The sequence below is a fragment of the Pungitius pungitius genome, chromosome 19 (assembly GCF_949316345.1).
Source record: "Pungitius pungitius chromosome 19, fPunPun2.1, whole genome shotgun sequence".
Taxonomy (NCBI): Eukaryota; Metazoa; Chordata; class Actinopteri; order Perciformes; family Gasterosteidae; genus Pungitius; species Pungitius pungitius.
Genome location: NC_084918.1, coordinates 5022249 through 5048755, shown reverse-complemented (window position 1 = coordinate 5048755; position 26507 = coordinate 5022249). Strand labels below are relative to the sequence as shown.

General features: G+C 45.2%; 1 protein-coding gene across 2 annotated transcripts; it reads left to right on the top strand.

The window, feature by feature from the left end:
* The first annotated feature begins 4338 nt into the window (after positions 1–4338).
* Positions 4339–25574, top strand: plod2 (procollagen-lysine, 2-oxoglutarate 5-dioxygenase 2). 2 transcript variants are annotated; one of them, XM_037456364.2, is made up of 20 exons: positions 4339–4599; positions 10198–10289; positions 11462–11598; positions 13193–13356; positions 15193–15305; positions 15407–15470; positions 15704–15801; positions 16732–16833; positions 18564–18689; positions 18822–18943; positions 19470–19574; positions 20263–20388; positions 20693–20834; positions 21543–21605; positions 22507–22620; positions 22923–22988; positions 23140–23244; positions 23969–24115; positions 24312–24437; positions 24574–25574. In XM_037456364.2, the coding sequence occupies exons 1-20, from the start codon at positions 4446–4448 to the stop codon at positions 24727–24729; spliced, it is 2322 nt and encodes a 773-aa protein (XP_037312261.2). In that variant the 5' UTR covers positions 4339–4445; the 3' UTR covers positions 24730–25574. The 2 variants fall into 2 exon arrangements, with proteins under 2 accessions (XP_037312261.2, XP_037312262.2); XM_037456365.2 differs by lacking the exon at positions 21543–21605.
* The last annotated feature ends 933 nt before the right edge of the window (positions 25575–26507 follow it).

Below are 26507 nucleotides of genomic sequence, written 5' to 3'. Positions count from 1 at the left end.
TGTAATCCGTACGGCTGCTGCCTTCTGCTGATACCCAGGATGATGTGGTATGAGGGGGTAGAGAGGGGGGGGGGTAATTACATGCAGGTGTCCTGATGAGACCCTGGTCCACCGCAGCAGCCTCCGGGGGGGGAGTCTATTTTCTGCATAGGCGTATTTTTGTGTAATTAAACGCAATTTTCTCACCCACGCCACATGCATCTCACATTGAAACGTGTCATCAGTGTCACTGCTGCCACCAGGAGCTTCTAACACGCGCCCCGAAGAGGTTCTTAAGAAACGACGATGGCCACGACAGTATTTCACATCTCCGGGTCCGGGCCTCCGATATGGTATGAAAGCGCTCATGTAACTTCTGGACGTTTTCTCGGGGCTTAATGAAATCCAGAGGACATTTCCCGGGCCTTTTGAACTGTGTGGTGGGCTTTTTGGACTTGACCCAGTAAGTTGAAGCAATACATGGCTCATTTCCAATCAGTACAGGGCAACGAGGTTCTGTACCACAATCACATATATTTTCCGACTGGAGAGAGTATGGAAGTAAATCTCTGCCATCGGGGGTTGAAATAAAAAGTTGATTGAATTTCTAGCACTGAATATTTATGCATTGAAATTATGTACCTGAATGTTTTTCAACATTAAAACACCGCAAAAAAATTCAACCTAAAAAAAAAAATGTTGAAATATTCGAAATGGAGGCTACAATATTCAACCGCAAAAAATTCAACCTTGGCACACCAATATGCGGAGGCTACAATATTCAACCCAAATAAATTCAACCTTGGCACATCAACATCCGGGACACTAAGGAAGAGCAATCGATTCTAGATTCAAGATCAGGAGCGTGCGTCAAGCTAAAGGAGCGAGCACCCAAAACACCTTCGGCTTCGGATTGTATCCATGTCCAATAATAACGGGGCTTTAACTCTTCTTCATGCCATCAGTGTGGTAACGTATGAAGAAATACATAAAAGAACATATAATGTTCACCCTAAACCAAAACGTTTGCTTGCCACTGACGATATACAACTCTATTAAAATATACAAATCAACTAAAATCCCTTAGACTCGGTTGGCCCAGTGTGTAGCACAGCTGCTCTGTGGCACAGCGTTATTTTGCGCGACACGGTTTGAATCCCGGTTGTGGCGGACTTTTAATAAATGTTCTTTTATGTATTTCTTCATACGTGGCAGTGACGTAGTGCTCACTTATACAATCGTAATCGCTGCAATGGATATGGGATGCATTTTTGAACATTTTCAGAACAATATGTTTGCAAATGTGTGACGACTCAAGTGACGGAGGCAGACAACACCTGCCTGCCGGGGGGAAACAAACACGCACCCGTAGCCAAACCAGTAGTTCAAAAACCAGTAGGCACGTAACACCGTCACTGAAAAATGGGTTCTCGTTTCAGACTTTACGAGCAAATACAGGATCCCTTTGAGATAAATTCTAAAGCCTCGCATTAAGACGTACATCCCTTTACGTAAGACTTTGCGCTACTTGCAGGTCGCTGTGTTGTGCCAGATCCTCAATAAAGTTTACCCATGGTCATGAAGACTCATTTAACGTTACGTGGACTTTGAATGTCGCTTAATACCCAACTGAGATCGACTTGTGCCGCTCAGAAAAAGGATCCTTCCACCGACGCTACTGCGGTTATTCCTGCATGTCCTGTCGGGTTTATGCGTCTGCACGCTCCGCTAAAGCCGCTGCCGCTGCCCCCCCCACTACGATACAGCGGCTCATGTGCCTCTTCAAGCGCGTTCCTGGATTCAAAACTCCGCCAATCACTCCTAACAGCTTGTCGAAGGATCTCAGCATTATTAAATGAATTCAAAACTAGAAGAAGAGGCGTATTGTGAGCGGCTGTACGCTCTCGTTTAACTTCCGCTTAGTTCATGTCCAACACAGTCTGTTAATGTACAAATGTCAGCTGTCTATTACGGAATCTTACAGAAACAAACCACACTGATGACATGAAGAAGAGTTAAAGCCCCGTTATTATTGGACATGTTTACAATCCAAAGCCGAAGGTGTTTTGGGTGCTCGCTCCTTTAGCTTGACGCACGCTCCTGATCTTGAATCTAGAATCGATGGCTCTTCCTTAGTGTCCCGGATGTTGATGTGCCAAGGTTGAATTTATTTGGGTTGAATATTGTAGCCTCCGCATGTTGATGTGCCAAGGTTGAATTTTTTGTGGTTGAATATTGTAGCCTCCATTTCGAATATTTCAACATTTTTTTTTTTAGGTTGAATTTTTTTGCGGTGTTTTAATGTTGAAAAACATTCAGGTACATAATTTCAATGCATAAATATTCAGTGCTAGAAATTCAATCAACTTTTTATTTCAACCCCCGATGGCACAGATTTACTTCCATAAGAGAGTTCCCTCACCAAAATCATAGGTGGTAAAATCCCATAAGGATATCTGACACTTGCATTGTTTAAGACAATGTTTGTAACACCCTCATTTTGTCATGGTATAACCACGGATTGAAATGTATTTCATTGGGATTTTATGAAATGGACCAGCACAAAATAATCCGTCATTTGGAAGTGGGGAGGGTATATATTACATGGATATCAAAATGATTTACAAATAAGAATGTTAAAAGCTTCAGGCGGATAAAGGTTCCCTTTTAGAAAGGAGAAGATGAGGCCCATGGTAAATCTGGAAGAGATCCACAGCAAGGACTCCACAAATCTGGCCTTTATGGTGGTGTGGTGAGCAGAAAGCCGACAGTGAGATATGGCGGCGGTAGGGACCGTGCCGCGGGTACAGGGAAACGGATCAGACTTGCGGGAAAGCTTGACGCAGGCAAATAAAGGGAATTCCATGAAGAAAATCTGATGCACTTTCCAAAAAAAACTTGGGACGGGGGCGGAGGTTCATCTTCAGGCAGGACAGTGATCCTCAAGCATTCGGCCTCAATGGATTAGATCAAAGCATGCGAATGTCTAAAAAAAGGCCGGTCAAAGCCAAGACCTAAATTAAACTGAGAATCTGGCAAAACTGTGAAGAACCACGCATGTTATGTTGATTAAATGGGCAAAAGTGTAGCCTGTTCGAATTCCTGTTTGTAACAGTGCAGCTTGTCCTTGGAAGTCACGCTCTTATCATGACTCGGTAATTGCCAGAATGCACTCACTGAAATGCATGCCAGATTGCATATGAAAGAGTGGTTGAAGTCCAAGTGGAGTATTCTGTGCTGTGCTTTCTGGCGAGACCACATATATAGATCATTTCTAGGGAAAATAAAAACGTTGGCTTGGGCTCCCCGTGCATTCAAAACCTATGGACCCGGTGATGTCATTAAGTTAAAGCGCGTCAGTGCTAGCGCACAAAGTGTTGGCAGACAGGAATGTTTTTAGACCCCGGGGAAGGGGGGGGGGGGCACGTCGATCTTTTGTAATGAGACACAGATGCAGTTACAGTTGATAGTAGCTGAATTTCATGTTTTGTTTCTGTTTTCTGTTTCTTCAGTTTCTCCCAGCTGTGCACAAGTAAAAAAAAAAAATCTTAGGAAACAAACGTTTTTGGTTCAATGCCAGAAATGACTTAATGCACGTCGTCCCTGCAATCGCATGAATGATGTTACACTTGTGTTGTAACTTGCTGTAGCTTCTAACTAACTGTACTACTACTGTTTCCTTCACATTGTCCTGCGTGGATCGGTCCTCAGTTGATAACTTGTTCGTTGCTGAATTGCTTTTGTCTTTCCGTTGTGTTTGATCATCAGTCATTCGTGAAGCACTTTGAGCCGTACTGATCTATACGAAAGACCCACATAAATAAGATTGACTTGACAGACACATAGCGTATACACAATGCTTCTGACTGTATTTGTATATATACAGTACAGAAATATTTACTCAAACTAATCCTGCACTGTGGTATTTCTACTTTAGCTGAGGTAAAGGATCCAAATGCATCCTCCTCTACTGCCTCATGCGTTCATTATGCAGAATAAGCCCGTATTTCTCCCCATAATTCCAAATAAAAAGTGAATTCTTGTATCTTCACATCCTGGTTTATACAACAGAAAGTCTCTCATGAGCTTGCATAAGGATGAGGGAGCAGGGGGGCAGTGCTGGGTCACATGGGGGAGGGGATCATGTTAAGTTAAGGGGGAGTGGGGGTGGGGGGCAGGGGGTAAATACAGCTGTGCTCAGTGACACTTGGTCGCGGGACGTCCCTGCGTGAGGTCTGAACACCGTTATCTCGCCTTTCTTCGTGGGCTGTAACTTCACCGGGTATTGGGTGTAATTAGGAAACCCCGCCCCCCCCCACCCCCTGGAGTACTGCAGTACATATACCGCACTTCCCCGCAATACAATCCGTCCCCAACAGCTGCTCTTCCGCGAAACTTCACATCCAGAGTTCCCCCCCCCCTCTCTTGTAATTATTTATCATCGCGAGAGCGAAGGCTGGGTAGCGATGCTGACCAGAGGGAGGGCTACTGGTCCGGGGGTCAGCCGCTCAGCAGCAATGGAGTACCTCGCGTTTTGTCTCCTCATCTCATGCGGGATGAAGTTTGCAAACTGTCTCCACGCTACTGATTTACCTCAAGCGCCTGCGCCTATTCCCAAAGGTAACAGAGTCTCTCTTTCTCTCTATATATTAAATACCCTACATTTTAGTGACAAACTTATTAGTGACGTCACGGTACCAGAGGTTCCCTCGCGGGTCCCTGCGCGTGGCGTATGGTCGTTAAGCGAAAGATGTTGGAGCTTCAAAAATGACCTGATGGAGCTTATTCATCGACATGAAAGAACCGTCTGCGGTTTCTCACAGTGCGTTTTTTTTTTATTTGACTGCGGCTTTTATAAAGCACGTGTCAGGCTGTAAAACCTTCGTTCACACTTGCTTTGAAATTTAAGTTTGAGCGCAAATCCAGACAAACAGAACGTCTCGAGACGCTAAGCGCCCGCGGATCGATAGAGGAGCCGAGGACCTGAACTGAGGAGAACCTGCGCGCGCGCTCAGGTGTGACGGAGTCTGCGCGCGTGTGTATGCGGGACATGTGAGACGTACAGACTATTGACTCGTTGGCAGCACAAGTGGCTGCAATACTGGCGCTGACGTCAGTGTTAGTGAGTTAATTCTCAAACTACCTTTTAAGAAGTTTGAACGTGTCGCTGTGAACGTGGTGGTAAAGCGCACCTGGGCGCGTGCATGTCAGGGGCTGAAAGCGATGAAGCGTTTCAAGCTCAAGAACTGGAAACTAAGGCTGTCATGGAATTAGGATTTCATTTAATGGCGTTAACACGTTTTAACCAAGCATAAGCATTTACCAAGATGCACATACACAACAACTTTTAAAGCATATAATAGACAGAAGTAGCCACAGTTGATAAGAAGGGAACACAAGGGCAATTCCGGTTTGAATAGATTACACTGCAAGTTTGCTGTGTTGCTGTTGAGTTTTCAATCAAGACCCTGCACACATTGCACGAGGCCCTGCCTCACACACAGTGACGGGCTACTAGGTGGAAAATGGTGGATAGCAAGTAACCAATAAAAAGGCTACACGCTGCATCCGTACAGGCTGTATCCAGCTATTCTCCAACGCCACGGTGACCCGCCATGGAATGAGAAGGTTTTAGGAAAAATGCAAAAATGTGGGCGGAGTAGACCCCCCCCCGCTGCTCATCCACCTGAAAGGAGCCTTTCACTTATTTCTGACGCACCGTGTGAACAACATTTCTGGAATAACACTAAGAGTATTCTTGGGATCTTACTTTAAACTTTTCCCATATTCTTTCCCTTTTTGTTTTGCTCTAACATGAAGAGGCAGCGAACGGGATCTGTTTTATATCCACCCCATGTTGCACAGACTAAGATAAAGGGACTAAGCCGTCTGAGGTATTCTGCCAACTTTTAAATGGATAAGGTGAGCAGGATCTCAAGCGGATAGTTCCCATGATGCAATATCTTCCACTTGTGTCACTCTGAAAACAAGGGACATTTCGGGGAAAGTTGTCGGGACTGGAACAAAAACCCCATTGTCCTGCTTAGAAAGCCATTTAAATGACGGTCGTTTAAAAGAGAGAATTAACATCTGTTGGCCAAATTTTGAGCCGATACAGCTCACAGGGCGTCCGGGGGGGGGGGGGGGGGGGGTTTGGGAGAATTGCCAATGTATAGTTCAACTTGGAGAACAGTACTTAAGTATAAGGCACTGGAATGTAACAACCAGGCAGACCCAACTAGCAAATTCAGTTGGCACTGAGGATCGGTTCAAATGAAGCAGCTAGCTGAGGAGGACGTGTAGACGAAGCCAAACCATTTGAAGCGTTTAAGTCAATTCACTTCCAATTTATGCTTGGCAGTGATCATTTATTCTGTTTGATGTTTTCAGCAATTTTGACACAAAAATTGACTCAAATTTCCAACCTCATAAATGCATCGTGATAGTTGGGTGTTCCTGTCCAAAATGAAGGGTTTAAAGCTCTACAGAAACACAGACTATAAACATTCTCCATGACAAGACAAGGGCATGAAATGAACCAGATGAGTCTGTCCTCATTTTCTGAAATTCATTTTTTTAAATACAGGGTAAACTAAATCAGATATTCGTGTAATAAATCGACGCGGGAATACAAAATTATTTACTGGTTGGTGACTTCATTCTGGCTCGGTCACCTGTGGTTTGACATGTGAAATGGAAAAAAAGGCCATTTCTGCAGATGCACTAAGTAGCTTGTGTGTTTTATCGATTATGGTGACTTCGAGGCCCTAGAAAATGAACCAATTTAGTTCCGAACAACTCAAATAATTTTCGACCAACCAACCTGCAATCAACAGGGTTTCTATTCTCTGGTGTATCCGGTATTAGGTGCACACATAAATACATATATAGTAAAGTAACCATAGTGGATTTATTTGTCTTGCATAGGTTCAGTCCAGGTAAAGTCCACAGGTGTGTTCATCAAGTCCTTGAGATGGCGGAAGGCTCTATGACAACTTCAGCCTCTGGCTTTCCTGTTTCTTTTCAACAAGCATTTACTGTATATGCAACACAATTAATTGTCTTCCAGGAGAGACTGGAGTGGCTCGTAGTGATGGGTATACAGAGTTTGAGATTTAATCAGCGGCTTGCTTGGATTTAAGGTCATTGCTTATCTGTCCGCCCCGAAACCTTACAGATTTGGTTCACTCTCACTGGTCCCACGGTTTTTCAGCTGCAGCAGGCAGCTGTATTCAATGAAAGAGCTTTAGAAACCCACGGAGACAACTTCAGCACCAAGTGACGTTAGAGAAATAGTTACTTCACAGATGTATGGGATATTGGGCTGAGGGGCCAGAAACAGGTATCCAGATAACTGCTGGATGTATAAATGAGCAGCTTATTGCAAAGAAAATCCCCATAACAAAATGGCAGGGGCTCACACACTATTTCCCCTGCCTTGAAGTGGCCTCAAAAAATGTAATACTTGAGGTGTGGTATGGCACAATAACTTTATAGACTACTGCGGAGATTTGAAGTCCAGAGGGGTAGTCATGCGTTATCTTGAAATTGGATTGGTGGCAAAGATTAAAGTTGTTCCTGATTCCAACTGTTACCCAACGTTTCCATCAACACACCATTTGAGTGCATTTCTATCAAAACTGACACTGGCACGTTTATCTTCTGCAAGACGGATGAGAATGTCTGTGAGGAATGCGATGCACATCTCTGTGGAGCAAGATACGCTCAGTTGCTGCTGTGATTTCGCCCCGTTCAGTGTTTTTTTTCACTTCACTGACTTGAGTTGACTTTAGATGACACATTGAATCACACTCATAAGACGCGGAATCAAGTATTAGGCCTACTTTTGTTAGGAAAGTGGTATAAAAATGATAACCACACCCAAAAATGTTTTTCCGTGACCCACTTTAAGAAAATGACAAATTCCTGCTGTTCATCTCACAACAGTGAGAAGAGAGTTTGTCCGTAAATGAACATGTAAATATAAAATATTACCCTCCGGTATGTCGGGACCTAAAACTAAAGGACACAGATTTTCCTTTCCCCGACACCTTCTCCAAACACTGTTTACTTCCAGGACCAAAATAGAAAGAACAGAGGTTGGTCTTCACTGTGCAGGACCGTCTTGCCCCGCTTTACTCGTGCTGCAGGCCGGGGGAAACGTGTTATTTGTGACAGCGTTTTCCCTTCTGCATGAAATGCTTACTCACATCGCGGGTAGGTGGGAAAGTTTACCCAGACGTCGAGCCCCACCCCCCCTCCCCGTGGAACGGGATCAGAGCGAGAAAGGCTGCTGGGCGTCCACGCTGTGTACGGGCTACATTCCTTTCCCACACACGGCTGCTCGTACAGCGCTGACTGGTCGCTGTGTTTACTCGGACTGGCCATCCTCCATCCGTCCTCCACAAGCCGACCAAGAACTTCTCCTTCCTCTCCTTTCGCCATTTCTTTCTCGGCTATGCCTCGCATCGGTGTGATTGACATTAAAAAGACTTTTATTTCTAAACCATAGGCAAAGTGAACTCAAGCAATGAGACCTCACTTTCAATTTTCGTGGTGCGTTGTGTTGCTGCAACTGTGACTCCTCAGGGATTTTCTTCCCGTGTGGGGGCAAACCATGAAATTGCTTTGCCGACATGTTTGGATATAAAGTTTAACGTCGCTAGTAAAAGTCGGCGTCGCGGCTTTTAAATCAACGGATGTTTGCGTCCCCAGGGTGTATTTAAACGGGAGCGCTATTCTCATGTGACCTGCATGTTTACGGGGGGGATGTGGGGGGGGTTACATAAGGTCAGGGAGAAGTCACTAGGGGCTAATTGGTGTGGGCTGTCTGCACATTTCTCCCTGACGGCAAACGTCTCCCCGACAACACGAGTCGGAGGGGCGGGGCTTCTTTGTTTTGTTTTTCGATGGACGTGCTGAAAGTGCAGTTTCTTGCCGCACAGCTGTAGGGGGGGGGACGGACTCAAGCTCAAACACCGATAACCCAACCGACCGAAACGATCCCCGGAGGTTTCACCATTATTGCAGGACATTCAAAGGCAGGTGCTCAAACAGCGGTTTGCCGGCTGCATTAATGGTTCTGGATCAGCTCTGACCGCTTCACCATGCTCCACCTTCCAAAGACAACACCACGGACATGCACACTCCTTCTGGGTGGTGCTCATCTGGAAAAAACTCTGTCCAGGTCTTCGTCGTCGGCCCCTTAATTGGCGTTAGGTCAGAGGCGCAGACTGTTTCCGACCTGTCACAGGACTCCGGCGTCAAAGGAGAACTGGAATGGCTATTAGAGGTCTAGACTGGGATGAGAGAATGGCTGGGTCCCCATCGACGGGAAGTGGATGGAAGGGAGCAGGGAGGAGGCTGCCTGTGATGTGTTCTGGGGCGGATGATTCTGATTGTGATGATAAGAAAAAGGACTTAGAATAATAAGGTTCTTTTAGGAGATCAGGGTGCAAATAGTTTAACTGTAAAATGCTCCCAACACCGAGCGAAGGCACGTCGACCTTTGTACAGCATCTCCTAAACGCATTATGGAAACAGAGTGCACTTACGAGCCCTTCACACCGCCCTGCTATGTTCTCATTACCGCCAATACGACTTACAAATGTCCAATAAATCATTTACGAGGGCTTAGTGCAAAGCAGTGCTGTATATTAAATATAAATGAAAAGCAGGATCACTTGTCAAGTGGCCGTATAAACCATCTTAAAATGTTATCGGCGTTTGGAAGTCAATCTGTGTGGGTGTCGTCTGCCTCTCTCCAGCACCGTGTGAGGCCCTGGGGTTGGTTTGCATTTGGTCTAACCCTTCCTTAGACCTCAGACATCAGCACCCAGGGCCACTGGAAGTGTCTTGGAGGTTTGCGGGAGTCCTCTTAACCCTAGACGAGTGAAATGCCGACGAAAGACGGAAGAATCCAAGTTCAAGAATATGCTTCTGTTTTTGAATCCAATTAAACCTATAGTGGAGGTTCCTAATTTTAGAGGTGGGGTTAGACTGCTAAACCAAATAGGAACCAGTCTGTTGACACAGGTCTGAGGTTTACAAGGAGCTCGGTTCACAGAGTTGGGAACCACAACACTCACCGTGTCTTTTAGCTGGAAGAGAACATGTGCACATCCCTATAATTTGGGGGACAAAAAAAAGGGGGATGACTAAAAAAGTCCCAGCTGTTGGAAACAAATGTAAGATTGTCGAAATTATTTTATCTTGCAGAGAAACTGCTCGTCTTAACTGTTGCAACGGAGGAAACGGACGGCTTCCTGCGCTTCATGCAGTCTGCGGACTATTTCAAGTACAATGTGAAGGTACGGTTCTCTTCCCATTTTCTAAAGTGATGCCCACTGATGCGCAGCTTGTCAGCTAAGGATGCCACACACACACACACACACACACACACACACACACACACACACACACACACAGACAGAGCAGCTAAATGTTTCCACCACACACTTACCAAGACTCGTCAGGCTTTTTAACGGCAAGAAATGAAGTGACGAGGCTGCAAATACATCCATCTTGAAGGGATATTTCTCAAAATGGGTTCAGAATTCCCCTCTGAGGTGTAAAACCACTAGTAATAAACTGGTTTGTATTCACTCTCCTACAAATACGCCCTTGAGAGCTACTTTGCTAACATTTTTGGCCCCTAACTTCCTCAATAACAGTAAATGATGATGATTCCCTGTTGTTCCTTGCGTGGTGTGGACTTAGGTTCAAGTGACTTACAATACGTCTATTCAACCAAGAGGTTACAGACCCAGGCAAAGCAAAAGCAAAGCTGAAAGCTACAAAGTGCTATAAGCCAGGGCCATCACTAGTGCTAATAAAGGGCCACTGAATTCAGATGGTAGAGGTTTTTAGTGCCAGAAGCTGTTTAGGCTTTCTGCTGCCCTGATGTCATTGGGGAGCTCATCCCACCAATCAGGAGCCAGGACTGCTGTTGAGTGTTTAACTCTCGAGGCAAAGGCCAACGCACAGCGGAGCGAGCGTGAAGGGACGCAAAGGTTTGACCGTGTCCTGGATGTAGACTGGCCCCGATCTGAAGTGCCAATGTTCAGGAACGGACGCGGGCAGCCACTGGTAACCAGTGAGGGCTGCAGAGTAGTGATGAAGAAGAACAGGGCCCTGATACGGAGACCGAGGCCCACGCTCCGAAACCACGACTCCCCTCACAGCTGTGTGCTCCTCTCATTCCTCGGGGGGAGATTGTGAGGAAGTGTATTTTGGCAGCACGAAAGGTGCTATTTCCGAAATAGCTGACCTTTTTTTTTATCAAAATAGCTTGGTTATTTTCTATTTTCTTTTCATTGATATTATCTTACTCTAAACTATTCTAGGACAATTTTTAGAAATGTCACGTGTTCAAAGGGATTTGTTTTTTTTCTCCCACTGGCAGAATTGCTAACTGGTTTTGAGAGATGAAAAAAAAGAAGAATGAAGGAGGATGAATATTGTTACTGTGTCTCTTTCTCAGGTGCTGGGAATGGGACAAACATGGAAAGGAGGGGACATGAGTCGCTCTATCGGCGGGGGCCAAAAGGTTCGACTACTGAAGGAGGCCATGAAGGACCTGGCTGACCAGGAGGATCTGGTTGTCCTCTCCGTGGATAGGTGTGTTGATGAACAAAGTTTGTTTTATTTGTTTTACGGATGGGATAATCGGACATGTAGCGACTAGTCCTTTACTGTCATATTCCCCAGTGACACAGTACCTTCCAATGCAGCGGGATGTTGAAGTAGAATAAAGAATAAAGAGAAAAAGACCAAATTTATACCATCTTAGCTCCAATTTTTAAAGATTGATTTAACTCTACTTTATCTTTCAATTATGTTTCAAAACATTTCCCTTAAAAGAAAGCAAAACCAAACATCTTTAATTGCTATGTCGATGTAGGAAATACAATTTTAAATAATTTTGCCAATCCCAGACATTATGTAAACGCTGCGAAGCGCTCCTCAGTGAGAGGGGCCTCTGCACGCTATAGTTCTAAAACGCCTCCCACTCATTCTTCTGGAGGCATTATTACAGAGCAAAGATAAACACACAGACATTACTTTCACACGCAGGCAGCTTCTCAAAGCCGATGGAAAGTTTCACCAAGAAAATGTGAGCGGGTGAGAATAATAACAGCTTTGCAGGCCTCAATTGGAGCAGCAGAGGATGATACTCAATAAAGGAAGCTATAATTGCTGTGCAAAGTTGTCACACCCTTAAAAAACAGTTAATTGGACTGTTTCTTCCTTTTTAGAGTAAATAATTGTTGTGTTATTGCATCTGCACTTTTTAGAACAGTGAGCTTTTCGAATGTGTTTTGAATATCTGAAATCCTGTTTGAGATGTTTTCACAATGTTTGATTAAGTCACAGTTTCACATTTTCTCCTAAGAGTGATTCCCTTATGTGAGTGACACACTAATTCACTGAGTTCTGGAGCTTGTCAGTATGGGCTTAAATTCATTCACTTAAAATAAATGATTGCATGCAATTCAAAAGCCAAATACCCCAAACTGAGACTTCAAATAATTCACAACTAAAAGGAATTGTGAGTTAAAAAATGTGTTATAGGAGCAAAGACATGTAGCAATCTTTGATGGTGATATCGTAGAGACTGTAAAACAGTTCAGTTCACTTTTTATTAAACACCGTCATGGACATTGGAATCATATATTGCAAATCATGTTATGCTCAAGCATGATTTATGGGGTAACACGGTACAGAGGTTACTTGAATGAACATGTGTCGGCCAGATGTGGATGCAGCAGCACATACCCTCGACTTCTCTTTATCGGTTAATGTCTGACCGAGGGGGTCGTGTAGAGAGAATCCAATACACAGAGGTGTTCTCTAGTACCCGATCACCCAAAGGCAGCCGGCTTACAACAAGTCACCACACGACCTTCATAAAGGGTCAGGCCCTTTCTGTCTGTCACAGAACCTCGTGTGCACAGCGTGTTATTCAACACGATGCACACCGTCAAAGCGGGTTTGGATGTACCTCACAGCACGATGCAGAAATGCCTGCCGACATGAAGGCTCACTCGCGCAGAACGTTCACGGCTCGCGTGTCATCCGGCTGAAGCGAGTAGAAACCAAGGTTCTTGATCTCAGATCAAGATAAAAGACACTTAAAGAAAACTGTCAGCCTGGAGGGGGGAATCAGCGATAACAATCTGTTGTTGTCCCATCTACCCTCCTCCATTCATAGCTACGATCTCGTCTTTTCTGGGGGACCAGAGGAGATTCTCCGGAAGTTCCAGGAAGCCAATCACAAGGTGCTTTTTGCTGCAGAGGGACTGGTCTGGCCGGATAAGAAGCTCGCTGACAAGTACCCCTCGGTCCGCAGCGGCAAGCGCTTCCTCAACTCTGGAGGTGGGTTCCGAAAAATTCAAAATATTCAAAGGTTATCTCTGTCAGGGGAGGGCCATTGTGTGTGTGTGTGTGTGTGTGTGTGTCTGTGACTGAGTGAGCTAACACTCTTAACATTTCGGATGGTGTGTTGGGCCAACAGCTAACGAAACAACCAGCACACAGTCTGCCGAGTACCTCACGGCTGCTGGTTTTATTATGGGGCGGTGGGAGGGGGGGGGTTGGGATGGCGTGTTTGGCTAACCTCTCACTGATCTCCCATTGCACACACACTGCGGGACCTTGTCGTCATTCAGTGAGTGGGGGGTGACTTTGTGCCCGCCGAGCACGTAGCATGTAGTGTTTTTATTTTATTTAGACAAGGTCTGTTCGACAGCTCTTTACACCACTGGTTGTATTGATTCGCCCACACAACACACACCTTTGTTGTTTGGATAATGCAAAGGTGAGCCTTAGTTACACAACTGGTGATGAAAAAGTAAATGTTGAATTCATTCATCCACGTGGAGGTGGATATATTAACATACAATTTGGATTCCACATATTGTTGAATATCTCACAAGCAGATTCATAGCAGTATAATGTCGGGCGAGACTCGTGCTTGATATATCTGGTGGAGGAGCCATACCGCCTATGGGTCGGCATGAGTTCATACACTCCACCATCGGCTGTCAGACGTTGAGGATCTGCAGGCCTCGTTTGGAATTCAGGGGGCTGAGCATCCGGCTCACTGTTTAAGGTCAGAAGAGCGGCGGAACGACCTCAAGGAAGGACCACAGGCGGCCGGTCCCGAAATATAAAACCACAGGACTTGTATTATTATGTCCTGCAGTGAAATGGAAGAATATTTTTTTTCCGCTACACTGCCGACTGCGTAGCGACAGGGACAGGAGAGCGTTCATTGGAACATCAGGCCAGATGCCCACAGCTTGGCATTGGCCAGCTCCAACCTGCCATGTCGTTCAGGACTCGCTTCTTTCCCTGTGGTCACCGGTCGGCTCTAACCTCCCGTGTTGGAGCCCAGTTGTCTCGGGGCTGATCACAGACTGCTTTTAGAATTCATTGTCATGGACATGACATGTTGGATTGGTCTTGGCCCCCAGAATGTGCCACAGTTTGTATGAAATTACAGGTTTTGTTTGGGTTCCTAAGGCTGCCGCCCATGTGACCGTTGGGGAAAGTATTCTAGCATCTGGACACACTACTTTGTCACAGAGAGGAATTAAGATGCACCGGGGGGGGGGGGGGGGGGGGGGGTCAACGTGCGGTTGATTCGGTACGTTAAATCAAATCACAAAGCAAACTTATGATGGTTGCAACGAGGGACGTTTTAAGGAGCTATAAATGAAACAGTTGGACACGTAGGATAACAACGCAGCACAGCATCTCAAAAGAGGGGTTTTTTTGTGGTCAAAAAGGCACGCAATCAAAGCAATCCAAAGCCGTCATGTTGGTAAAATGCTACAGACGATGAGAATGTTTTATTTGTTATTGTCCCAGACCTTTAGATTAAGTCATGTCTATCTGTGAACTTGTTTACAGTGTCTACAGCTTTTTTTATATTCTAAATGATGGGATGCAAATCGCCGCGCGGCAGCGACATGACCGAACCCTGCAATCTGTCAGTGTGGCCACAAGGAGGAAAACGAGAAAACTTTAACCGTGAGAACGAGCATTTAGAGAGCATGTGAGATGTTGTTTATGACCTAAAGGCCGCAGCTGTTTCACTGCCACGGATTAATGCCAAAAAATCCGGCAGCCTAGTGGTATCGTCAGCAGCAGTCGGTCCGGACCTATTCTGCACCGCTGGATTGGTCACGTAGTGTTTATTTCCTGCAGGTGTCATCGGCTACGCGCCATACATCAACAGAATGGTTTCACAGTGGAACCTCCACGACAACGACGACGACCAGCTCTTCTATACCAAAATATACGTGGACCCTTTGCAGCGAGTGAGTGTCTTGCGCCGATGCTCGATGTGGAGCTGCATCCAAATAAAGCACAGCTTGGATGTCTAAGATATCCTTTTTTTGTGTGTGTGTGTGTCTTGCAGCAAACTCTCAATATGACTCTAGATCACAAGTGCCAGATTTTCCAGAACCTGAACGGGGCAGTTGGTGAGAAATCACAGAAACCTAACCGATATCTACATCCTATTTCAAAGATGTCAAGTTGAGTTATTTAATAACATCATCTGTTTTATGCTGGTTCCTGAAGGTAAAAAGAAACGTGTTATTTTGTTCACCTTTTTTTTTTTTCCAGAGTTAGAAGTCTTTAAAGCTCCAGCCCATGTGGCAAGTCGATTTTCATAACATGGAACCGAAATATCTCTTGTTGCTCTTTTTGGCAGATGAGGTGCTTCTCAAGTTTGGAACAGGCAGCGTGAGAGTTAGGAACACGGTATACGACTCTCTGCCAGTGGTTGTCCACGGCAACGGAAACACTAAAGTGAGTAAGCAGTTATTCCTTTAGGCACACCTAACAAAGCGTACCGCGGCAAAGCGTGGATACTTTGAATAGCTTTGGGTGAAGTTACAAGCTACTGAACACTTCTTTTCCATTTGTGGTAGAGTCTCATCCAACGAGTATTAATCAGGTTTCATATTACTGCAACCGCACACACATGCATGGTGTCCATACCATGCTTGCCAGCTCACTGGCATCCAGCTCATTTTTGGTTATGGAGGAGAAAGGTCTGGCCAAGGCTATGCTACAATACTTTTGTTCATCCCCCCCCGCCCCCACCCTGCCCCCCACTTTGCTTGTGCAATTGCTGTCTGTAAATTAGACAATGTACTCATCGAGCAGAATGACTTTAAAGTATCGTCATCGTTTCGGAGAGCTTGTTTTCTTTGTTACCTCGCCTTCTTTCCACACCGCCCCCCCCCCCCCCCCCTCTTCCTTGGTAATCAACCAAACCCACCAAACCCACCAAACTGTTGAGTCATTCCTCCCAGAGGAGCTGCAATTGGGAGTTCCCAGAATTTCCCTTCGAGCAGTGCTTCCTGCCATCGCAGATTCTGACCATTCGTTTTTTCCCAGTTTTCATGCCCCGAGCATGAATCTGGTTACGAAAGCATGGTCGCCGTGATCGTGTCTGCGATGAGGGATTCCTAAACAGCAGTGCACTGAAAACAGTAATTCCGCCGTGCGTTCTAACTACAGAGCCGACATAATGATAGTGACAGTGTTGAAATTGATGAAGGGAATGGAGATGGGATTATTGCACCCGATTATGCAGTCTCAATTCATCAAAAGGGACATTTATAGCACATGATTCAATTCAAATGGAGACCTGCTGAAAATGTTGTGTTATGCCAAAAAAAAAATTCTCTGTTCCGTGACATTCACCTGCCCCCGAAATCTTTTCCCTCACAGATGTACTTGAACTATTTGACAAACTATGTCCCCAATACATGGAACTACGAGCACGGCTGTAGCCACTGCGATGACGATGTCTTGGACCTGTCCCAGCTAAAAGTAAGTTATTTTCTCCTGTCCTCTTTTGTCCAAGTGCTCCAACGGAAAGTTGAGAACAAGCCTCCTCCCCGCGGACACGGGAAAAGATGAAACACGTCCTGCTCTTCCAGCGTGAAATATCCATCTATTAGTGACCGTCTAGACAGTGGCAGTGGAGCCAAGGTTGTCATATTTCAACAGAAATGCAATACTGTTTGTGCGGCACACAGCAATAATGGGTCATATGCCTTTTTGAAAGGGTGTAAGTGACAGGGAAACGTCTGAGGGGAAGAGGAAGTGCTGTGGTGCAGGAAATGGCTTCTGGGGTTTCCAGAAGGACTCATTTAAAGGGGAGTCACTTTCCTCACCAGCCTTTCCTTCAGTGGGTTTCTCAGAAGGGCTTTTGCATGTTATAGTGGTGTAGTGGAAACGTATAGACGGAAGTTATTCTGTTCAATGGTCGCTGGTTTTATCTACTTTGTTTCTGCGATTTAGTCTTTGAATCAAACCTGCTCAACAGTTCCACAAAATTGGACCCCGCGATCAGATGAAATCACGGCCTTTGCTCCACGATGTAAATCACACAACTTCACGTCACGAATGCCTTCAAATTTGCTAGAATAAAAAAAAAAAAAGCCGAGGCAGTTTCGCTGGAGCGGAGTCAATGCAAACCCAGTTATATGAAAGGCATCTCTGTGAAAGTTGCTCTCCGCGACCTCCCGTAAATCAAGAAAATTGCAGCTTCTCTATAATCGGCGAGTTAGGGGAAGAATTTCATTCTGTGTGTTTGGGGGGGGGGGGGGGGGGGGGGACTTCTTTTCATGTGGAAACCACTGGTCAAACGGTGTCCAGGCCTTTTCTTGTGGGTTCAAGCCGGTCCCCTGGCTGGTGTGTTCTCTCGTCCGTCTGGTGGTCTGATAAAAGTCTAGTCATTGCTTTCGCCTGCTTTAATTCATACTTTGGTCCTTCTCTCCCCTTCCGTCTTTGCCACCCCTTCCCTTTCGCTGCCGGTTTGTGAGATGCTCATAGCGTTTTGGGTTTCCCATTGGCACGCTGCTCCCTGTCTCACACACATTCATTGCGGAACGCTCAAATTAGACGGTTCGGCTAAGATCCTCTTTTCTTTTCTCTTTTTTTCCATCGCTGGCACAGACTTTTCCCGTGAACTGGTCAAGCTGTTTCCTCCTCTTTTAATGAACGTGTAGCTCTATTTATTTTTATTTCTTCCAACCCCCGGACTTTTCGGCAGCCTTCATTTTGAACCGTCCCCCCCCACCCCCCATAAAAGACACACGTGGCAACTGCAAACAAACAAAAAGTAAACGGCAGACAAAAAAAAAAAAATACCAACAGTTACTGAATGTGACTTCTGTCCTTTGAGCACAGGGAGGAGGAATATGAAGCCAGATGCTTCCTGCCGTTTGTAACAGTTTGTAAGAGTTTATAGAAACGAATCATATCAGTTAACTCACTTATATAAATATATCAGCTGCCTGGGTGGAACTCGCTTGAAAAACCTCCATCTTAGTGTGTTTGTTCTGCACCGCCACAGAGAAGCAGATAATGGACCAACTGGGTATTATAATAAACAGCCCCTCTGAAACTGTCCCCATGACAACAACTCTGAGTTTCCTGTTTGCTTATGTAAGGAGACCAATGTCAGAGCCTCCTTGATTTATGGTAAACAGGGCTCCTTCGCCAAGCGCTGTTGTGAGAAATTGTACTCATTTGTCTCCTCTCCATCTAAACAGGAGTACCCGAACGTGTTGGTTGGAGTATTCATCGAGCAGCCAACTCCATTCCTCCCCGAATTCTTCCAGCGGCTGCTGACCCTGGATTATCCCAAAGATAAACTCAGAGTTTTTGTCCACAACAATGTGAGTGCATGCAGCTGCAGCTGCTTTGTTGCTTGTCTTCTAGGTACGTATCCTGGGTGGGTCCTTGTACGTGGCCATGTGTAATCCCTTTAATGTCGCCCCCCCCCCCCCCCCCCCCCCCTTCTCGATCAGGAGGTCTACCACGAGAAGCACATCCAGAAGTTCTGGGAGGAGAACAGACACGTGTTCAGCACGTTCAAGGTGGTGGGCCCGGAAGAAAACCTGAGCCAAGGAGAGGCCAGGAACATGGGCATGTACGTGTCCAAATCCGCCACCTCTCACAACCTGTGGCTTGAAATACGAAATGTGTGAAACCAGACGATGGTGTTATGCATGAGCTACCGGGAAAGTTAGGTTTAAGCCTGTGGTGCTTGCAGGGTTTTTATTTAATCAAACACTCGGCAATGCACCGTGTTTCTTAGCTTGTTGTGGGTGTTAATTTCAAACTAAATGTTTTATGTACATATGTGTAGTCTAGTTGAAAGATTTGCTGCTATCAGTGTGATAATAAGTACTAGTCTGTTGTCACGGTGATCTGATCCCAAAAGCTTTATTAGCAAAATCACATTGTCCACCGGAGGCCCAAAGACAGTCAGTCAGAAGCCAACTCTGAAATTGAAAGCATCGTTCACTTTGGTGTAAATACACTTCAACATGTGACATTGATTCCCTCCAAAGTCTTTCATTGATCGGTCCTGGAGTTGATGGTGGCTGCTCGCTTCTCCCCCCCCCCCCCCCCCCCCCCTACCACTTGCATGTCCGTGTCTCCCTCTACTTCAGGGATCTCTGCCGTAAGGACGCCACGTGCGACTACTACTTCAGCCTGGATTCAGACGTGATGCTCACCAACGGACAGACGCTGAAGCTCCTCATTGAGCAGAACAGGTAATCACATGGCGGCTGGAACCTCGTCCTACGAGCCTCCCGGGGCCGCTGTGACCGCCGAACCCGTAGAAAGTGGCGAAACCACAGGGACGTTGCGGCCAGAGTGAATAAAAATGTAAAAATAAGCTGCTCTGGCTTCCTGTTTTCGCTCGGCCACGTGGGAAAAGGCCCCAGTGGATGGCACAAACCCCAAAATGCCACTTTGCATTACACAAAAAACAAACACGCGAATCCCTTCTCCCTCCTGGGCCTCAGGATTGTTAGGAAACCTTCTTATGAACTGTGTGGTCGTGGCAGCAGCTCTGTCAATCCAGTCGATCCCGACTAAAGGAAAGCGATATTGTGTTGTTGTGAATCCGTATCAAGCCGTTATTTAAAGTCTGCCTTGGTTCATTTCATGGGAAAGAAATCCTCTTTCATTTTGGGCTCTTCAGGCTGAAATAACAACACTGGGGAAAATCAAAGTGCTGCTGCATGCCACGCACAGTCAACGAAGCCGACCAGATTCAGGGTGCCGTTGTGCTCAGCTTAACCCAATTGTGCGTGATCTACGACGGGTTTACTGGTTTACGATCTTGGCGGCCCCCCAGTACACGAGTGCTGTCTGGTAGACGTAAACCGACTTGCATCTGCTGCTGCTGCAGCGTTTAACATCTCCGCCCTCTGCCTCCTACTTCCCCCCCTGCAGAAAAATAATCGGCCCCGTTGTCACTCGTCACGGAAAGCTGTGGTCCAACTTCTGGGGAGCGTTGAGTCTGGACGGATATTACGCTCGCTCCGAAGATTACGTCGACATTGTGCAGAGGAAACGCGTGTAAGTCACACACAAACACACACCGAAATAAAACTTGTTCTGCACCACGGTTGTATAACACACGCATTATTATCTACATCAGGACACACATGTGAACAGTCAGATTCGTGCTGCGGTCATATTCTCTTCTTCTCTCACTCTTTTTGCATTTGGGAAATGACTTGACGACAAAATGGCGTAAAGACATGAATCCAGCTGAGTGGAACCCCCGGATATAAACTTCTCACTAAACCTGTGGGAGGGTCAGAGATTGCAGAGTTTACTGTAAAATGAGCACTTCCCTTCTCCATGTTTTGTTTTCTAGGGGTATGTGGAACATTCCTTTCATGGCACATGTCTACCTTGTCAAGGGCAGTGCATTGAGAACTGAACTGAAAGAGAAGAACCACTTTGTGCTGGAAAAACTAGACCCCGATATGGCTTTTTGTAGAAATGCCCGAGAAATGGTAAGAAAACCCAACCGCCGTCGTAACGGATTCATGCGTCCACACAATTTAAAGTGTTTGTCTGCACCTGGTGGCGTCTATAAAAACATGTCAGTATTGGGACACGTAACCCTGTATCTGTGTGTATATATATATATATATATATATACTAGGAAATGTAATTCAGAATTTTGTCAATGGCTCAATTGCAATGTTGAAAAGTATTCTCTGTATGAAATGTCTTTGTCTGTCATTAAGGCATGAAACATTTACCTTAATGGTTGAGCTAATTGTTGCGCTGGAGGGCTCTCGTCCTCCTTCACTCTCTCTTGCCCCTGGTGGCGTGTGACCCCTGACCCCGTTGTTTGTCTCGTCCGTTACGTCTTCTTCTGTCCCTTCCTCAATCTGTCCGTCCAGATGTGTTGGGAGTGAATCCCCAACATGTTACCTGTGCTCTAAAACTAGCATGCCTCGTCCAAACTGGCTGTGCTTTTGGATTGCTTGGCCTTCTGTCTCTCTCCCCCATCTCCCCCTCCCCAGCATCTATTCCTCCCACGTTAACCCACAAAAACATCAGCTCCAGAGGGACCTTTGCTACCTGTTCGTTCACGCAGGCATTTGTTGAGTGGCTCTGTATGTGGCATACGTATCTCACCTGTCACCGTGTCTGTTAATCTGTAACCATAATTATTGTTGCCCTATTTACATGATGCTTCTCCTTCATTATAGACCAGTCAGAGAGAGAAAGATTCACCTTCTCCGGAATCATTCCATATGCTCAGGCCCCCAAAGGTTTCCATTTGTTTTGATTATTCTGCTTTCTGAAACATCCATTAAATGGGTTCGAGCTCTAAAGCCATTCTGAGCTTTTAGCTCAATTTTTCAATGCTTCTTCATGAATATATTGATAGAATTAATAACAATGGAATATAGATGTTCTGTCTTTGCAGGCTGCATTTAACCTTATGTAAGAAATCAGGGTGCCTGGCAGCTCTTTGGAAATCGATTTTTTTGCTTTAGTTAAGCTTCAAAGTCAGATATTTGTCTTAGCTAGATGTCCATTGACTTTCTAACAATACCAAGATGAGCAAGTCCCCTGTCCTGATGCTTTACTCCAAATAGCCAAACCTTTTCGACAAACATGTATAACCACCTCCTCCCCCCCCCCCGACTGATCTCAGACTAGGCTCTAAACAGGTTCCTTTTCCATTTTGAATAACTTACCAGCATATTGCAAAGTTACATTTAATTCTTTTTTTTGCAACAAAGCCTAGTCTGAAAGAGAGTCCAACAGCCCTCTATTTCTATTCTACTACCCCCCCCCCCCCCCCCCCCACCCCCCACCCCAACCTGCCCGACCCCCAGACCACCGACATCCTGTAGCCCTCCCCCACCTTCATAAATAATCTCAGATTATTTATATGGTATTCGTCTCTTTTGGTTCTATGTTGAACTCAATTGTTTCAACATTTTATTTCTCTTTTTTAATTTTTAAAAGTGAAGCTCTTGAAGTTTTGTCACTTTTTTAAGCCAGCGCTTACCAATGATGAAGGTTTTCAAATCACAAACCCTGCCAGGTGTTTATGTGCATCTACTTCTGCGGGTATGAATCTGTTAGAAATCCTGCCAGAGATTGAATTAAAAAGGTTTCCATCTCCTGTGGAACTGACTGAACTTTTCCCGGCTGCTGCAGGGAGTCTTCATGTACGTCACAAACCGCCAGGACTTCGGGAGGCTCGTTTCCACCGCCAATTATAACATCTCCCACTACAACAATGACTTGTGGCAGATATTTGAAAATCCCGTGGTAAGTCGTGATGATCTCTCACTATCCTTCATGGACAAAGAGAGATGTCTTTTTCTGATTCGCTGGGATTGACAGCAGCCACCTGTACATAGTTGTTAGATATAATGGAACTACAGATGCCAGACGATTCTGTCGTGGTGACCTCAGCGGAATACCTCGCGACTGATAAGGCGTTGATTTACTCCTGTATTTGGCACGCTTGGACCTGCCCCCCCATGGAAGAGGGGGATTTACTGTGAGCTATGCATGTCGGCAACCTCTAAAACATGGCGATTAATCCCCAAAATGATTCCTCCGTACAGGACTGGAAGGAGAAGTACATCCACGAAAACTACTCTAAAATCTTCACAGAGAACTACTTGGAGGAGGTTTGTCTTCAGCATGTGTGTTTGTTTGTGCGAGGGTCGGATACGGAAACAGAGGCTGTTTTTTAACACCCCTTGCAGTACATGACAGGCTGTAGGGGAACGTGTGACTCGGCTCTATTCTCAGAGGTCTCCTTGTGCATGTGTGTTGCAGCCTTGTACAGATGTGTTCTGGTTCCCAGTCTTCTCAGAGAAGGCCTGTGACGAAATAGTCGGGGAGATGGAGAATTACGGTTCCTGGTCTGGAGGCACACATGAGGTCAGTACTGTTAGCTCCTTTTCACTGAACGCTTTAGGTCAACACAGTGCAGGCGGCACGGGTGTTTTTCTTTCCTGTGGGGGAGTAAACACATCTATGTGAGGACAGGAATGTGTCTGGGACCACATCATGGCTCTTACACTTTGGGCTACACTACACAGTGGCGATTCAAACATGCAGGTATAACCACGTTAACCCACGTGCACCACAGGGTGCAAGAATGTGCTAATGTTAGCATGGCTAAAGATGTTTGTTATTGAATGAAGGGAAGGTTCCATTTTTAAAGGGGGGTGGGGGGGGTAGTAGCTACCTTTTTCACATTTTGACTTCCTTTTTTTTGTGAGGACACGCACAATAGGACAGGGACACTTGAGCGGTGTTCAGGGTGCTTCGCTTCATGGCCGTCCTCTGCAGGTCCACAAAAAATAAATGCTCGCAATGTCTTGTTTCATGATAATGGTGTTCACTTTCATGCAGTTTGAATTTGGTAATTAATGTGTCTCTGAAAAGTTTTCCAGGGAGGCTAAATGTGTGTGAGATACTTTCACTAACTCTGGGTAAAAGGCTGAGCTAGATGGCTCATTAAGCCTCATGCAGACAGACAAAAGTGCAGCCCGCGGTGTTAAAAACACACACAGTGTGATCGCACACGTCGGGGACGGCGGGTCATTTGTTCCGTCGTCAGTCTCGCTTCATTCTCTCTCTCTGTCTTTTTTTCCTTGAGGACAAGAGGATCGCCGGCGGCTACGAGACGGTGCCCACCGACGACATTCACATGAGGCAAATCGGCTACGACAAAGAGTGGCTCCAATTCATCCGAGAGTTCATATCGCCCATCACGTTGAAGGTTTTCTCCGGCTACTTCACTAAGGTCAGGTTGTGAAGGGAGAGGGGAAAGATTAAAACACAGATTCTAAAGCTCTTAAAAGAAAGCTACCTGTTTTCCCGTGTGTGTGTGCGTGTGTGTGTGTGCGTGGATGAACCCTGCCCGACACTATCTTCATGGGTTGTGATCTATGATGCACTCACTGTCAGCTGACTTGATGTATTCATGCGCTACGTTGCAGGCTTACGCAGTGATGAACTTTGTGGTTAAATACACGCCCGAGAGGCAAGCATACCTGAGACCCCATCATGACACCTCCACCTTCACCATCAACATCGCCCTCAATAACAAAGACACAGACTTTCAGGTAAGGACTTGTCCCTGGGGGAGATAGTGTGAGCCTTTCCCTCCGCCATCATCTTCCTCGCATCCTTGGTGACCCCGTATATCTAATAATCTAAATTATAATCTTTTCTTTTTTTATCATCTTTTTTTCCTTTCAGGGTGGGGGCTGCCGTTTCCACAGGTACAACTGCTCCCTAAATTCCCCGCGGAAAGGCTGGAGCTTCATGCACCCTGGGCGGCTGACTCACCTCCACGAAGGCCTGCCCACCACCAACGGCACCCGCTACATCGCGGTGTCCTTCATCGACCCCTGACCTCTCCGCTTGATCTCTAGTCCAGTCTTTGCTTTCTTTTCTCTTGGTTTTGGTTCTGTGCCCTAGATGATTCTCTTTACAAAAACAAAAAACAAAAAAAAGGAGTAAATGATCACATGGAGCGAATCTCTGTCAAACAGAGTGTGGATGAGAAAAGGAAAGTAACCAAAAAGGAACGCACACTTTAGATACACAAGAATATGCGACTACGCGCAAGCGTGCCACACTCTCATTTCAAATATTCTCTTTATTCGAAACCAACCACCTAGCTGGATTTATTGGCTCTGTAGCCCAGGATTTTAACGTTACTGATTTAACATCGTCATAATGACATTGCATTTAGCATTTAGCTGTACTGTGTTAGCATGCACGGACGTTGTGTATCTAATTGTGTTGAATTGGGTAGAATGTGACTGAAGACATTTATCCTATAAAAACATGTCACTGCGTTCAATGACTACTGGTGCTTATCAACACTCCAAGTTTCTGCAATTCCAGATTTAAGTAAGTATTTGGTGGAGTGTAAGTGTGTGTGTTTGTTTGTTTTCTACTCTGATGCAGTTAAGATTCCACTTGGGATTTTAATGAAATTAAAGTTATATAAGTGCCTTGTGATGAATACATCGTACGTTGCACACCAGAAAAAAACAACAGAACTCATTTATGTTTGAATGAAGTTCAATGATCTGTTTTACTTGAAAGATTTCTTTGCCTTCTTTAATGGAAATTGAAACATTCATTAATCTTCTCTGAAGAGTCTGCGAAATATTTCTGAGATGTTTATGAATGGATTTTGAAACTCTGCAAGTTGTTTAACTTATTGTGAAAATTTAATAAAAAAAGACTTTATGAAAAAAAAAGAGTCTAATTTGCTATTCTAGATAATTATCGCCACTATTAAAACACATTTAAAGCAAACAACAGTTTGATCTGCACACTCTGAAACACCCAACTAGCACTGAGTGTTTGGGGTGATGATGCACATCTGTTCAAATGAAGTTCAGCTTACTTTTAGGGGCCCTGTGTAAACATGTGCATGCCTCCTTGTGAGGGTACACAGCTGGGGGCTGATGAAGATGTGGGGGGCGGAGATTTGTCACCTTTTAGAGGCCTGTCACTGCTCTTTATCACCCAGGAGGATGATGCAACAGGGTCAAAGTGAGGAAACCCGAATCATCTGTTGAGTCCTGGAAACAGATGAACCGTGAGCAGGTACGAGCCTCTAAATCCGTACCACCCGCACACAGAACGCAATCTCAACCGTAGATCAGCACGAAACGTCATCCCAGGTCTCACCTTCCCCTCAAATCTCATTAGTTGGAATGCTTCAAGCATTCCAAGTATTGTTCTTCTAATCTTTATTCCGCCTTATTCATCTTCTTCATATTATTAGTTGGAATGCTTCAAGCATTCCAAGTATTGTTCTTCTAATCTTTATTCCGCCTTATTCATCTTCTTCATATTATTATTCTTCTATTTCTTCCGCCGCACCTTTCAACTCCTTCACACTTTCAGCTATTAAGACCATTCAAATATTAAAATGTTCAGCTCATTCAGGGGAGGGGTGCTATGACTTTTCAGCTTTTTAGCTCTTATAATTGAATTAATATAAATTAATATCTTCAACCTTTTTAACATGGTTTCCTAATGGATTAAATTTTCAAATCCTTTCAAAACTTCTTCAACTTTCAACTTTTTCAGCTTTTCCAATCTTTCAGCTAGAGACACCATTTAAACTTTAAAATGTTGCCACAAGTCTTAACAATTTCATTAAAAAA